This window comes from Cyprinus carpio, chromosome A18, assembly GCF_018340385.1.
Source record: "Cyprinus carpio isolate SPL01 chromosome A18, ASM1834038v1, whole genome shotgun sequence".
Taxonomy (NCBI): domain Eukaryota; kingdom Metazoa; phylum Chordata; class Actinopteri; order Cypriniformes; family Cyprinidae; genus Cyprinus; species Cyprinus carpio.
In genome coordinates, this window is record NC_056589.1 from 13,215,552 (window position 1) to 13,230,954 (window position 15,403).

General features: G+C 36.5%; 1 protein-coding gene across 1 annotated transcript; it reads left to right on the forward strand.

Annotated features, from left to right (window-relative positions):
* Positions 1 to 3,084: 3,084 nt before the first annotated feature.
* Positions 3,085 to 8,442, forward strand: LOC109081782. Its single transcript, XM_042775801.1, is given in 14 exon segments — positions 3,085 to 3,238; positions 3,728 to 3,892; positions 3,990 to 4,085; positions 4,759 to 5,307; positions 5,310 to 5,801; positions 5,887 to 6,026; positions 6,141 to 6,345; positions 6,625 to 6,729; positions 6,818 to 7,008; positions 7,096 to 7,225; positions 7,426 to 7,713; positions 7,716 to 8,066; positions 8,178 to 8,245; positions 8,425 to 8,442. Coding segments are annotated over 14 exon segments (2,952 nt in total).
* The last annotated feature ends 6,961 nt before the right edge of the window (positions 8,443 to 15,403 follow it).

A 15,403-nucleotide genomic window follows, 5' to 3' on the forward strand; every position in this document is an offset into this window, starting at 1 on the left:
GAAAATTGATGTGTGGCGTGAAAGCGTGTGAAAAGAGTCAATTGCGTGTGTCTCACGGTGAATGCTTGAGAGTTGGCAGCTCTGGTTACGTTGGTTGGCGCTAGCTTGGTCAACATCAGCTGTCTGATGTTGACCAATGATGTTGACAGAATGCTGTCTGTCAAATTTAATTTAATTCAAATAATGTGTATATACAACTCAAAATGTAATATGAACAAAACGAATATGAACATATTCACTGGTAAAGGTGAAGGGGAGTAGCTTGAAGATGTCATGTTTCAAAATCACTTGACATCACCCGATCTGGAGGCAAAACGACGTCCTCTTAGGCTTCGGCTATGGCTCTAGGGTTGTTGTGAAGGTAGGGGCGGAGCATAGAGACTATGCCATTTCTCGTTTGTTACTCTAGAGTAGACCAATTCACTTTATTGAGGCATACTGCCCCCATCTGGTATGGAATGTGGAGTATGACTTGATTTTTTTGCCAGACATGATACATGGCACCTTTAATACCAGTCGATTCATTAACTGCCAAAGCTACGCAAGGTGCAGTATGAATAGCAGCATCAAGTTGTGACTGCATATCCTGTGCTAACATTTCAGCTCTTCTTGTGGCTGTTGCAGCAGAAAGGGGGGTTTGTTTAATTTTTTCTCTCAGTTCATGTCTTTCTTTTCCATCTAAAAATGTTTCAGATGCAGCATCCATGCACTCCTTTACCATTTCCCCATCTGTAAAGGGCTTGTTATGCTTTCCTAAAATCCACTGTATTTTCAATGAACACTCATATGCTTGTTGTTGGGCGGTGAGTGAGTGAGAGCTGACCCGTGTGGATCGCTCATACTGGGCTTTTAGTTCATTTATTTTTCGCACCCTTACCTCGGACTGCTGAGGGTAAGTTTCTTCAAAGTGTCTATGTTTAGTTTCGTAATGGCGTTTAATGTTCCCACTTTTGTCAACTGCCACAGACTCCGAGCAAATGAGGTACACAGGCCACGTACATTTTGATGAAGGAAGAATAAATGCGTATTTTTCCACCCATTCATCTCGAAAAACTCGGTTTTCAGCGTCAACTTTCCTAATTTTTGAGAATGCCATTGGTTTTCAGTCATCAAAAGTTGTATCGATGTGCGCCGCTCTCGAGTAACCCCAGAGTGCAGTCTGGACGATGGGGCGGGGCGACACTTCGAGGCGGAGCGACACATGTCGCCCCGCCCATATTTGTTTTCCCCGCGTTTGACATTTTGCTCCGAGCCAGCAGGGGGCAGTTTGAATTGAAACAAACAGAACGGTGGCAACTGCAACAGCAGAGTAATAACAATACCACGTTGATTGCATGAGGTGAGTAAAAGTGATTTAATAATGTACATACAGGTCATTCTCAAAAAATTAGCATATTGTGAAAAAGTTCATTATTTTCCATAATGTAATGATAAAAATTAAACTTTCATATATTTTAGATTCATTGCACACCAACTGATATATTTCAGGTCTTTTATTGTTTTAATACTGATGATTTTGGCATACAGCTCAGGAAAACCCAAAATTCCTATCTCAAAAAATTAGCATATTTCATCCGACCAATAAAAGAAAAGTGTTTTTTTTTATTCAAAAAAAGTCAACCTTCAAATAATTATGTTCAGTTATGCAATCAATACTTGGTCGGGAATCCTTTTGCAGAAATGACTGCTTCAAAGCGGCGTGGCATGGGGGCAATCAGCCTGTGGCACTGCTGAGGTGTTATGGAGGCCCAGGATGCTTCGATAGTGGCCTTAAGCTCATCCAGAGTGTTGGGTCTTGCGTCTCTCAACTTTCTCTTCACAATATCCCACAGATTCTCTATGGGGTTCAGGTCAGGAGAGTTGGCCAGGCCAATTGAGCACAGTAATACCATGGTCAGTAAACCATTTACCAGTGGTTTTTGGCACTGTGAGCAGGTGCCAGGTCGTGCTGAAAAACGAAATCTTCATCTCCATAAAGCTTTTCAGCAGATGGAAGCATGAAGTGCTCCAAAATCTCCTGATAGCTAGCTGCATTGACCCTGCCCTTGATAAAACACAGTGGACCAACACCAGCAGCTGACATGGCACCCCAGACCATCACTGACTGTGGGTACTTGACACTGGACTTCAGGCATTTTGGCATTTCCTTCTCCCCAGTCTTCCTCCAGACTCTGGCACCTTGATTTCCGAATGACATGCAAAATTTGCTTTCATCCGAAAAAAGTACTTTGGACCACTGAGCAACAGTCCAGTGCTGCTTCTCTGTAGCCCAGGTCAGGCGCTTCTGCCGCTGTTTCTGGTTCAAAAGCACACGCCTGTGCACGGTGGCTCTGGATGTTTCTACTCCAGACTCAGTCCACTGCTTCCGCAGGTCCCCCAAGATCTAGAATCGTTCCTTCTCCACAATCTTCCTCAGGGTCCGGTCACCTCTTCTCGTTGTGCAGCGTTTTTTGCCACACTTTTTCCTTCCCACAGACTTCCCACTGAGGTGCCTTGATACAGCACTCTGGGAACAGCCTATTCGTTCAGAAATTTCTTTCTGTGTCTTACCCTCTCGCTTGATGGTGTCAATGATGGCCTTCTGGACAGCAGTCAGGTCGGCAGTCTTACCGATATTGCGGTTTAAATGAACCAGGCTGGGAGTTTTTAAAAGCCTCAGGAATCTTTTGCAGGTGTTTTAGAGTTAATTAGTTGATTCAGATGATTAGGTTAATAGCTCGTTTAGAGAACCTTTTCATGATATGCTAATTTTTTGAGACAGGAATTTGGGGTTTTCATGAGCTGTATGCCAAAATCATCAGTATTAAAACAATAAAAGACCTGAAATATTTCAGTTGGTGTGCAATGAATCTAAAATATATGAAATTTTAATTTTTATCATTACATTATGGAAAATGATGAACTTTTTCACAATATGCTAATTTTTTGAGAAGGACCTGTATATGTTAACATTTTACGCGATGTTCGAGAATCGAATGTGGAATAATGGCTTAAGCATATCCCAGTTTCTTTCAGGTGATAAAATTAACTGTTCTTTTATTTTCCTATTGTAGAAAATGTGAGATTTTATATTTTCCAACAAACATGAAGCACCGCACCATCGTAACCAGAGCAGAACACGAGGTTTATATGAAGTTCACTCTTAAACTGTGTCCATTTTGTGACTTTACGAACTTTATTTCGCACATGGTACAGATCCATGTTCGTAGACATTTTGAAGCCGCAGTAAAATACAAAGGTTTGTATTATTTGTATGTATTTAGTATGAAGGTATGATTTGTATTAAATAATTGCTATAACTAACGTTATATTAAATTAAGTTGGCATGGTAATGTGCTTATTTCATACATTTTCAGATTTCCTCATTGTCAAATGCAGCGGCCAGTGCCGAGAAAGGCCGCATTTTCACTGCTGCTTTTGTGAGAAGACTGTTATTAATAGGTCCCAATTAATGACTCACATATTAACCCAACCTGAGCCTCGTGATGTTGGTTACTACAGTCACTACATCCGACAAACATATTGAGAATGTCATGAATAAAGAAACCGCAGGTAATTGAATCTTGACCCATTTCTGTTAGACAATAACAATGTCTTTTTATATCTTAAAGCTATGTTTAAATATTTCAATTAGAGATTTGAGCAATAAATTGCTGAATTGTCAATGTTTGAATCAATTGATAATTTTTCAAGAATTTTTATGAATATTTGTTGATTGTGTATCTAGTGGGTCTGAGCGAACAGCACAAGTACAGTGTCTACAACTCTGGAGCAAAGAGGTTTGGAACTGAATCCTGCATTCCAGAGAGCCCTGCCTTGAAAGCGGAGAGGATTTGTGACACAGCAAAAAGAAAAGATCCCACATCGATATCTTCAGCTTCTTCAAACAGAGGTCAGACTTCTTAACAAAAATAAAATATCACATATTTGTTAATCCTCTGCATGTGGAGTGATCTTTTCTATCTGGTAATTACATTTATTGCTTTAAGGGTCTCTTCCAAACATGGAGATTGTAAACCTGATGGATGATATGAACAAGCCAGCAGTTACAGCTGAATCAGAACTTCAGTGTGGAAATGTCAAGAGTAAGTAAACTTGTACTACTCCGGGTTGCAGTGGTATGAGATTTTCAGTGTCGGAAAATATCATGGTTTAATGGTGCACAATGAAATATGGTATTGAGGCATTTACAAATATTTTTGGTACATGCACATTTTTCTTCAGGGGAAAAAAAATACTATTTCTAGTTCTTTCAATGTATATTTTTACTCTTATTCCAGTATCTATAAAGATTATTACTTTGCCTTGAGTAATTATTTCTATAAGTACTTTGACTTGAGTACAGTTTTTGGAAATTCTACGCACCTCTGCTGTCATACCACATTAAATATAGTCAAAACTGCATTTATTGCTTAAATTTGTGATTAAAATTTACAGAATTTGAGTCTTTGTGCTTTTTCAGATTAGAAACAAACGCTCATCACAGTTGCTGGATGGAAGGCATGTAATATAAATAGTGTTTAGTGAATTTGTAGTCGGGCAGCTACTGAAAATATTGGCTAAAATATTGATTTTAGCATTTAAGAGCAATGGTAGATTACAGTACTGCAAATAAGCAAATGTACAAGATATGATAACTCACTTTTAACCATGAAACTGTTATACTGCTGCAATCCTAATCCTGCTGTAGGCAGTATGCACAGTGATCATTAGTGTGCAGAAGTAAAGACTGAACTTAAACTATGTTGTTGTTTCAAGCAACTTGTCCAGTAAAAGAAAGAAAAGGTCAGAGGACTTCTGCTGTGAAGCCTAAAACAGTTGTGTGTGTGCACTGCAATTTGACACTATTAAAAAACAACTTAAGAAAGCACATCCAGAGACGACACACTGAATGCAGAGAGACTGTATCATCCACAAGGTATTTAAGATGCCAGTGTGTTGACGGCAAAAATGGAATTTTTGCTGTTGAAAAGTCTTTCCATGGTGTATCTACTCCAATCCATGTCCTGAAAAATACCTGGGGACAATTACAAAGGTCTGAGTGTGAATTGGATGAGTGCTGCATTACCAGAGACTTTGCCCACAGAAGTGGCATTAAGCCATTTGAGTGTGACCACTTGCAGTCTTTATCCTATTGTCCACGTGTTGGTCAAATACAGACTGATCTTGCAGAAGAAACATTGTGTATGATGGTTGACCAGAAGTGGTTTGGAGAAGCAAGGAAGCATCAGTTAATTAATCTGAAGAAGGAATCTCAGGCAGAAGGAGTTCCATTGTCAGTTTCTGTACAACTAGGAGACCAGCTTAACAAATTGTGCATGTCTGTGTTTGGAAAAAAAAACACTCATATTACAGCAGACATGGCCGAGTAATGGTCTCCTATGATGTTAAGAAAAACTCCTGGCACTGCCCTTGCTCAATGCCAAGGAAATCCTGTATTCACAAGGCTGTTTCAAAGTGGCATCTCTTTCACCATCACAAAGAGTTGTTCAAGAAGGTGAAAAGTGTGGAGGAAGTTCCTCCTGAATCACCTGAAGGAAAAAAAGATGACGACAGCTATCCACCATCTGACTCTAACATCAAAGAAATGATCCACTACATGATGGCACACAAAAAACTTCCTGGTGAGCTTTCCAAGACCTTACTAGATCATTCAAGAGATGTAAAGTCCAACCAGTCCTTTCCAAGACATCTGGTGCCCACAGAATTGAAATGTACGAAGTGCAGAACCCAAAGCTTATGTGAGCTAAGACTCATCACTAAAGATGCCAAGATACTGACGTTTTCTGGTGTAATCCAAGGTATGTATGATTATTGTTATGTTACATTAATGTGCTTGGATATGTTATGGATATTTTAGATTCATGCATTTATTTACTTTATTAGGAATATCTACTTACTACAGACAGTGCCCAAACTGTGGAATGACATATAGGTACCAAGAGTGGTCAGATGGGATACATAATTTCAATGATCACATTCTTTTATCATTGCACTTGTGCATGTTCCTTAGAAACTCAATACAGGTATGTCATAACCCCAATGCATTGTTTTCCTATGAATTTTACATGAACTTTTCAAGTCACTTTTATTGATTTCATTCATTCAATGTTCTATTTTTTTAACTTGTTTAATTTCAGAATAGTACTGCTGTAAGTAGGGTAATGGAAATAATACATGCAACTGAAGGTGGACCTTTCCCTAAACATGAACTTGTCCTACAAGCTTATTTGCACTTTGAGGCCATGACAGAACTAGATTACAGTTACAATTGTGTTACCTGTGGGCACTACCCTAGTGTAGTCATAATGGATCTGCACAAGAAGGGAGCCTTCGGCATGCCTCGTATGTATACCGTTTAATTGAAATTTATACATTATAGATTAGTTTATATATAAAAATGTATATTTATAACTATTTTCTTAGATTTATTTACAAAATATTTCTATCCAATCAAGAACATATTGTTTTATATATATATTTTAAGAAATATTTACATAAACCTTATATTTCATGGACATATATTGCATTAATTCATAAATTGCAATGTAACTGAATCTAATCTAAATGTATCCTACTTTTAAATATTATGTTCTATATTTTTATTTTATTGATTGATTGTAGTGAGTGAAATTGACCCCCCTCCACCAAATTATGATGGCCATGTGGATAGTGAGAAGTTTTGGGAGGCAGTGACAGTAGAGATGATAAGCCGGGGTTTTTATACAAGTAGGCTATGTCTAGCATCACTTTTCAGATATACAGACTTTTACTTATTTCTTTACTGCAGTTTAGCTTCTTTCCCTTTCATTATTAGGTGGGATAAAGAACCCCTTCATTGTGCACCCAAGCTACAGCTTTTGGGCTCCATGGATTGGCATTCATACTAGGTCATCCAACATGGTTCTCCATACAGAGTATGCTAAGCTTCATGTTTCACAAGACTCAACTGAGGATGACATACCACTTACAGAAGAAAGGCTTGCTGATGAGCTGCTGAATCTCCGGGTATGGTTTCATCTTGCTAATATAGTAATTAAGATGTTTTGTTCTGTCATGTATAATAATTTTGTTGCCATTTTTCTTTTTGGCTAGACTGAGGAAATAAGGGCCCTATGTAAGGGGTGTGGAATAGATAACAAAGGATCTAAGATGGATTTAATCATCCGACTAAAAGAAAGGATGTCAAATAGAGTCACCTACAACAAAGTGTGGGGTGCATCTGGTAAGTTGAACTGAACAATTGTGAATTAGGGTGGCATAAAAATATTGATAAAAGTTATTGTTTACATAATCATTTTGCTGTTTAAATTTCTTCAAATTTAGGTGAAGTGATTTTGTCGATTTTAAAATGTGATAGAAATGTATAGATACAAACTTATTGAGTATTCATGGATTTTTGAGTTGACATGTCTTTCACTTTAGGTGGCTGGGCTGTTATAACCTGCCCGTGTGGAGTTGTGTACTCTGTGAAATTTAACATCAGAGCAGAGAGCCCTCGCGATTATGCTGACCTCCTGCTTTCATGGAAACATGTACCAAATGTTACTGTGTACGACTACCCAAGGGGTCTGGCCTCACATGCAAACCATCGTTCAAAAAAATTATTTCATCCTTTTGAAGGTCGATTACTGCATCCATCTGAGGAAAATATCAAGAAGGCATCTGAAAATGACTTGGAAGTCAGTTTGCCATGGCTTAACCACCGAAAAGATCAGCTGATCAAGATGGTCACCCTGTTACTGGTTCATGTGACCATTATGTTTTATGTGATGTGTTCCATCAGAACAATAGTAAGGATCTTAAGGATTCCTTGAGAAAGACTGGCTTGGTCCCAGAACTTGCAGGAAAGATAAACAGTCAGACAGCAGAGCAACTCTTTTCAGATATGAAGAAAAATAACTACTTCCTGAACATGATGAAACCATCATCCCACATTTTCCTGGCTAGAAATATTTTGCACCATAAAAATGTTGCACGAAACAATAAGGTTGTGAAGCAGTTAAGAAAACTTACTGACGAGAACACTGAATTACAGTTTGATTGCAATGGAAAGATCATTTTGGGTAATGTATTATCACTGTATATATGTTTATAGATATATAAAGTGTATAGCTAGATATATAAATATATAAAGATATATATGAATCTAAATGTATATGCTTATGTGTTCTAAGTGCAGCCATGGCAGAGAGTCCTTGATCCTCCAAAAATATTGAGTCTGGATTATGCGGTCAAATTTCAGGTATGAAGGCACTGTTACTCCTGTTAGGATAACTTCAAATAGGACTAAGCAGTGACCTTAAAATTTAGGAAATTGTAGGTTGTTCTCTAATTTTGATCTTCACATTATATTTTTATATGTATATGTGTATGCATAAATGTGTTTTTATGAGAGTGAGGATGTATGTTTTTGTGTTTTAGGTGCAGCAATGGCTGTGAATCCTCAATCCTCCAACACTATTGATACTGCTGGAGTATGCAGTCAAATTTCAGGTATGAAGGCACTGTTGTGGTAGAAAAATATTTTGAAATATTTGATTGAGATGAGGTGGTAATTCATGTTGTTTTTCAATTATTTTTTATTTATTTTTATTTTATAGCTGCTGTCCAGCCATCATGTGAAAAGCACACGTCACAGTGTGATTACAAGCCACAAGCCCTTCTGGGTAGTGGAGGACATACTTCCAAATAAAGCAGCTTGGGGCAAACCATTACCAGAACATCTTCAGAAAATGGTAGTGATTTGTTTGTGGCTACACTTAAAATATTAAAACATTATCATAGTTTATGCTTTTTTTTCTTAATATTTTTCAGGTTGCACATGTTTTGGACCCAAACCGTGACCCGGAGGAACATATTGTTTCTGTGGGATCAACTGTGCTCTTGCGTTCCGATTTGTTGTCTTTAGGACTGTCAGAAGAAGTTGAAGCAACGGTAAAATACATTTTTATCAGTAAAATGAGATGGAAAAATATCAAAGGAACTCATTTTATTTGTTTTATTTAAACAGATTTTGAACTGATGCCTAAGAATCGTAGAGCACATCGCTTTTAAAATGGTAAGGTAGCAGTCTAAAAGATTTTATTGAAAATAGGATACATTTGTATTTATCTGATAATTGTTTCTTTGTTAAAGGATGTCAGTGTGTTTGTTGCTAATTCCTACGTGGTAGTGACCTGGCTTCCACCACATTCTTGTTTCCCTGAGTTGTCCCTTCCGGTGAGTTCTGGAATGTTTTATCTTGTGAATGATTGTACTATCACTGCATATAAACAACATTATATTTCCTAGGCTCTGATATGTTTCTAAATATTTTAGCCTTATGTCAGACAGACAGACCTTGTGGTTCTGCCAGCTTGGGTACCTGGCCACTGGCTACTGTGTGTAAGTAATAGAATTCATATGAGAACTAGGTAAACAGTATTGTAATTTTACCTTTATCCAATACTAAACAATGTGCTGTTGAATTAAGTTTAGTTGCACATTGGCATTAAATTACATAAACTATTACAGAGATGTTTATGTAGAGCATTGCATGTGCGTTTTACAGATAATGAAACCAAAGACATAAGAAATTTTATTTTCTCGACTCTATGCAACAAGCAGGATTTGGACCGTACATTGACACATTCAGGTTATAGAAACGTTCAGAATGTGTTCAGAGATTACAGTGGTTCTGTTTTAAACTGTAATATTTTTTTTTTTTTTTTTTTTTTTCATTATTGTTCATGAACTTTTATTTTGTTCATTGAAAATTTCAGTGATGTGCATTAGACATGTGCAGGTATTCGGTAATGCGATATATCACGGTAATGAATATGCATGATATTGTTATCGTGAGCACTTCTAAATACCATGAATAATTATATATTACAAATTATTCAGAATTTGGAATGCATTTTAAGAATACTTTTACCATCAACTGGTCAAAATGCACAACACCGCTGTATGCTGCTTGAAAGACACATGTGCCACTCTGACGTAAATAAGCACGCATGAGAAGCACATGAGGAACACGTGAGCTGAATGAAAGCATATTCACTCTCTGACAGCAGATGGCGCTAAACTGCAGAAAATGCAGCCCTTACCCTGGAAACCCCATAAATAAAGCAGCTGCTCTACTTTCTAAATCGTATTTAAATAGATTTAAATAGCCATTCGGATTTGTGGATTTGCTATTGTGTTCAGCACAGCGCCAAATACTTAAATATTTACACTTAATAGGCTATTTATTTGCAAACTTTTTTTTTTTTTTAGATTTTAATCTGGACTAAAACATGCCCTAGATATTGCTTGAAATTTTTTTGATTCTTTATTGTTCATTCACACTTTACATTAGGGCTTCATTAGTTAACATTAGTTAATTCTTTAGTTAACATAAACTACCAAATAAAAATTCTTCTGACCATTCATTATTATTCCAATATTTAATAACACGTTGTTAAAATCAAAAGTTGCAAATGTGTTATTTAATGAGCTAACATGAACTAATAATTATATTTTTTTTTATCAAAGATTAATAACTTCTGTAGCAAATGTAGCTATTGGACATTGTGAATGTTAATGCATTAACTAAGGTTAACTAATGAGGTCTTACTGTAAAGTGATACCTATTGGTCTTTAATCTGTGTAAAACTTTTAACTTGTTTAAATGTTCAGTTATTTTTGTTATAAGAAAAAAGTTTTTAAACCTGTTATACTGTATTATGACCACTTTTTTAAAAACAAAATTTCAATACCGTGATAATACCATATACCGTGCTAAAAGCATTAGCAATTAATCGCAACATGAAAATTAGATACCGGCATATCCCTAATGTGCATGAACAGTTATGTATCAACAAACCACAGTTGACATTCTTTGAAAATGAGATATAAATAGGTTAATTGACATTTAGGACTATATCCCTAAAATGTTGGACATCCTTTTTCTTTACAGGAGCATTGCCAAACTCATCGACAGCAGAGAGTGGACGGAGAAAACTGCCAATACATTTGAAGTGAAACGTTTTATTTAAATGCAAACAAAAATCTATTTCATTACATAAATTATAACATTTACAATAATTGATATGATAGTAATCTGTGAAGCTAAAAGTATGTGCTTGTTTTAATCCAAACCTTACAGGGAATCCCGAAGCAGATGGGTGGGAGCAACTGTGGGATTTACATACTGATGGTAGGTTACATTTGAATAGTTATTGTTAATAATTGTAAGTTTTGTAAGTTTTTTATTGTTCTTTGTGGATTCTAACAGTACACTCTGTACATGGCTTTGGGTCTTGGATTTGATTTTACAGAGGTATGTCATTACATTTTTCAAGTTATTTGAACAGACATACATGATTATTGTGTGTATAATAATATTATTATTATTATTTTATTTTTATTTTTTTTCAGGATGACATGCCTCTGATCAGGAGGTGGTGGTGTGCTGTTCTCCTGGATAACTTCACTCCACAAATGTATGTAGCTGTTTGAATGTTCTTACATGAAACATTACTCTGTACTATATCTTCCAATATACCTACCTCTTGTCATTTGTTCTTTTAGCGCTCAACCACTGAGGGGAGGAGCTTCAGCATTTAAAAGACAATGTCTTCAGGCAGAGTCCAGCGAACCAGGTTATTTGTGCACATACATTCATTAAGAACTAATAATTACATATGTGTGTACATGCAGAGGTGTTTTTTTCTAGTTGTTACAGCTACATAGTTGTTCAGATATGAAATTGAAGGGATTATGTACAAATACTATATTGGTTAGCATCGCGGATCATTTCATATATAGCTATCAGTTAACATCAGCATCAAAGACATTTAAAAACATTTGAGCTTAATTGATTTTCTAATGTGGATTCTGTTCACCAAATAAGACAGAAATATTTATATACAGGTGCTGGTCATATAATTAGAATATCATCAAAAAGATTATTTATTTCACTAATTCCATTCAAAAAGTGAAACTAGTATATTATATTCATTCATTACACACAGACTGATATATTTCAAATGTTTATTTCTTTTCATTTTGATGTTTATAACTGACAACTAAGGAAAATCCCAAATTCAGTATCTGTGTAATGAATGAATATAATATACAAGTTTCACTTTTTGAATGGAATTAATGAAATAAATCAACTTTTTGATGATATTCTAATTATATGACCAGCACCTGTATACAGACTCCTTGTATATACAAAAATATCACTGGATTATTAAAATTAATGGCAAAATGAATGTTTGGAAATGTAAAATCGATATTTCCTACTGACACAGTACAGCAAAAGATATAAATAATTGGCTTAGAACCATTTTGAAAATACTAACATGCCTAAGACTTATGCAAAGTACTGTATATATTAATATTTTATTATTAGTATTATAAAAGAATATAATTCTTTTTTTTTCTTCTTATTCAGAGTATGCAGTTGTGACAACAATCTATCAGGTTTGTCTAAACCATGGTTGTCTGTAGTCAGTGTTTATATAATGTTTAATAACTTTTATATACAAGTATAAATATATGTTTTTGTTTTAACAGCTTCCCCTGGAAATCCTTTCCGAAATCCTTAGTGAAGTTATTTTGTCAACGGGTGACTCTGCATATTTGACACTTTCTCTGGTGTGCAGATGTTTTAGGGATGTGGTCACTCGAGAAGTTTTTCAGAAAGCGGCACACTTTGCCTGGCTAGACAGTAAGATTTTTTTTTCGCCCTGTTCAATGCACATTCTCCAATTGAATTTTGTAGTATGAGGCAGTTAAATTTTTTTTATTTCTCTTTCCTGTATTTTGTCTTTACACTCTAAGGTGTAGTCAACTGGAAGAATTTCTCTCCCGTCTACCGGAACAAGTTCCGACAGATGTACATCATCAGGGAATGCTTGCAGTGCAGAGCCCTTTTTAAGTCATACCCACCAGGGTACAGGGTTCCTGTGGTGAACTTCTGGGCTTTTACTTGGATGTTTGTACAGGATTTTGCTCCCAGGACTGTTTTTTGGCTGCAGGAAACACATTGGAGTTTTAAGTTCATAGAAGGGGAAGAAAGAATGAACTGAGATCAACTGGATTTGATGTATTGATTGATGTCATTTAAAATTAAACTTTGCAGTGTGTAGTGTTTTAATAAAAAAAGCTATGGCAAACACTTGCATGACAACAGGTTTCAGTCATTTACATCAGTCTATCGTGGTTTCTCATATTTGATGGTAACATCATTTGCTATGTATTGCTTTAAGCAGGCATGAAGTCCATCTAATTAATGAATTCTTAATTTAGTTGTGACCATTCAGTGCAATATTTAAATTTTCAATGATTTTATAAAGTGTTTAAAGGGGTGATTAAATGTATTATGTTTATGTTGACGTGGGTAACTACATAAATTCAGGATTAATGAAGTTTTCAGTAGTGCAGTTTTTGGGTTGAAGTTCTTTAGAACCTATAGTTCCTTCTTTCCAAACTTGTAACCATGGTTTTATTGTAAAAATATTTGATTACCATGTTTTGTAACCATACATACACCATAGTTAAGTATAGTTTTTGTAGCAAAACCATGGTTAATTTTCGTAGGGGCTAAGGGAATGTTTACTATATTGGTGGCGTTCAGAGACTGGTGACAGTTTGCTACACACACACACACACACACACACACACACACATATATATATATATATATATATATATATATATATATAACTGTACATCTACGTAACCATACTTCGCATTATATGGCCGTGTACCAGCGAGTAATGCAGAGGAACGTTAGTGTCTGATAACAGCCGTTGAGGGAGTTCTTGTAAATTAGACAATTTATTTATATTCTGTTCGTCGTAATCCACCACTTTTTGTATTTCTACTTTCATGGAATGTTGTTGAAACGCAACAATAAACGCAAACACGCATAATTTATAATCGCTTTTCAATTTATATTAAATGTTTATTCATCCTAATGTCTACTTCCGCGTTTCAAGCCTGCTCACAGCGTCCTAATTATCTATACCAATAAGCTGTAAAAGCGTCACACATCTCTACACCAATAAGATCATCTTAATCATAAACCAATAACCGTTTAGGTGACACCAACGTGTCGCTCCGCCCCATCGTCCAGACTGCACGCTGGCCTACTACCATAGACAGTAAAAGAAATGGACACAGCGACCCAATTGGAACTCAATTGAGACAAGTGAAGCCCATTTTTAGCGATTTTTAGCACTTCCGTTTCTGACGGGCAGGCTCAAACTAAGCTTGATGACGTCAGCAACCTGTCTGACAGATGTAAATCTTCTAGTAGCTGTGCGTGCAAACTGCCATCGTTAATCTTGCAGAGACGGCGAGCTTGAGCGGGGAGTTCTTTGGCCTGAGTGAGCAGGAGTAAGTATTCTGATTAATTATTTTGTATAGTATTTTAAAATGTAACGCCAGTACGCCATATCTCTTGACGTCTCCCCGATTGCCTGCGAGCTTCTTCTCCTGTCTGTACGGTAATTTCTCTACTGTGCGACAGAGAGTCGAGTGGTTATGACGCAATCGTTAGCCTATTTTTACAAAAAAACTGTTTCTACGGGGCCATAATGTAACATAGAAGGTAATGGAGCCCTTTATACATTGTCGTGTATCTTTAGAAATAAATAACGGACAAATGGAGTCTTTAAACGCCTCAGATGTAAAGTTATTCGCTGTCAAAGTGACGCAAAAATGAATGGGAGTCAATGGGATGCTAACGCAAGTGAAGTTCTGCTACAAGATGGCGGCACGCTGCCGACTTCAACTTCCGGTCGACTTCCTTGCCCCCTGCCTACTACCCGCTCTCTGCTCTCTTCACTGCACGTCTGTCTGTGACTCCGCGCACCACTCTCTGCTCTCTTCAATGTCTGTGACTGTTTGCGCCGGCGCCGCACTCGAAACCTGTGTCGATGTAGGACCCAAATAGCGCTACTGAGCTGACCTTTATGTGCCTGATATAAATTGGATTTTATAATAACGTTAAATAGCGTTTGCCATTTATTTATTTAATTGTATCAAAAGGCTTTGCGGTCCGGATGGATGCATCTCGCAGTCCGGATTCGGACCGGGGTCCGCCAGTTGGCGACCCCTGGTGTAAAGTGTAAGAGTAAGTACTATGTTTTGACTAGTAAAAGATACTGTAATGTGTATGGTAATGTGTTACCAGTCTCTATTCATTTATTAATTTCCCAACCCTTTTGGTAGATACCATCTAATTTAGAGCAAATCTCAGGAACCAAAATTTATATTTATTATTCTGTCTAGTTTGCTCATGTTTCTGGCATAAATCTTGCTACAAGAAGAATGTGATGCCTTACCCGGACTCATTTAAATCAGTAAGTGAATTTTATCAAATAATCTTTAAAAGAATAGTTCACTAATAATACTTTAAGCTTGT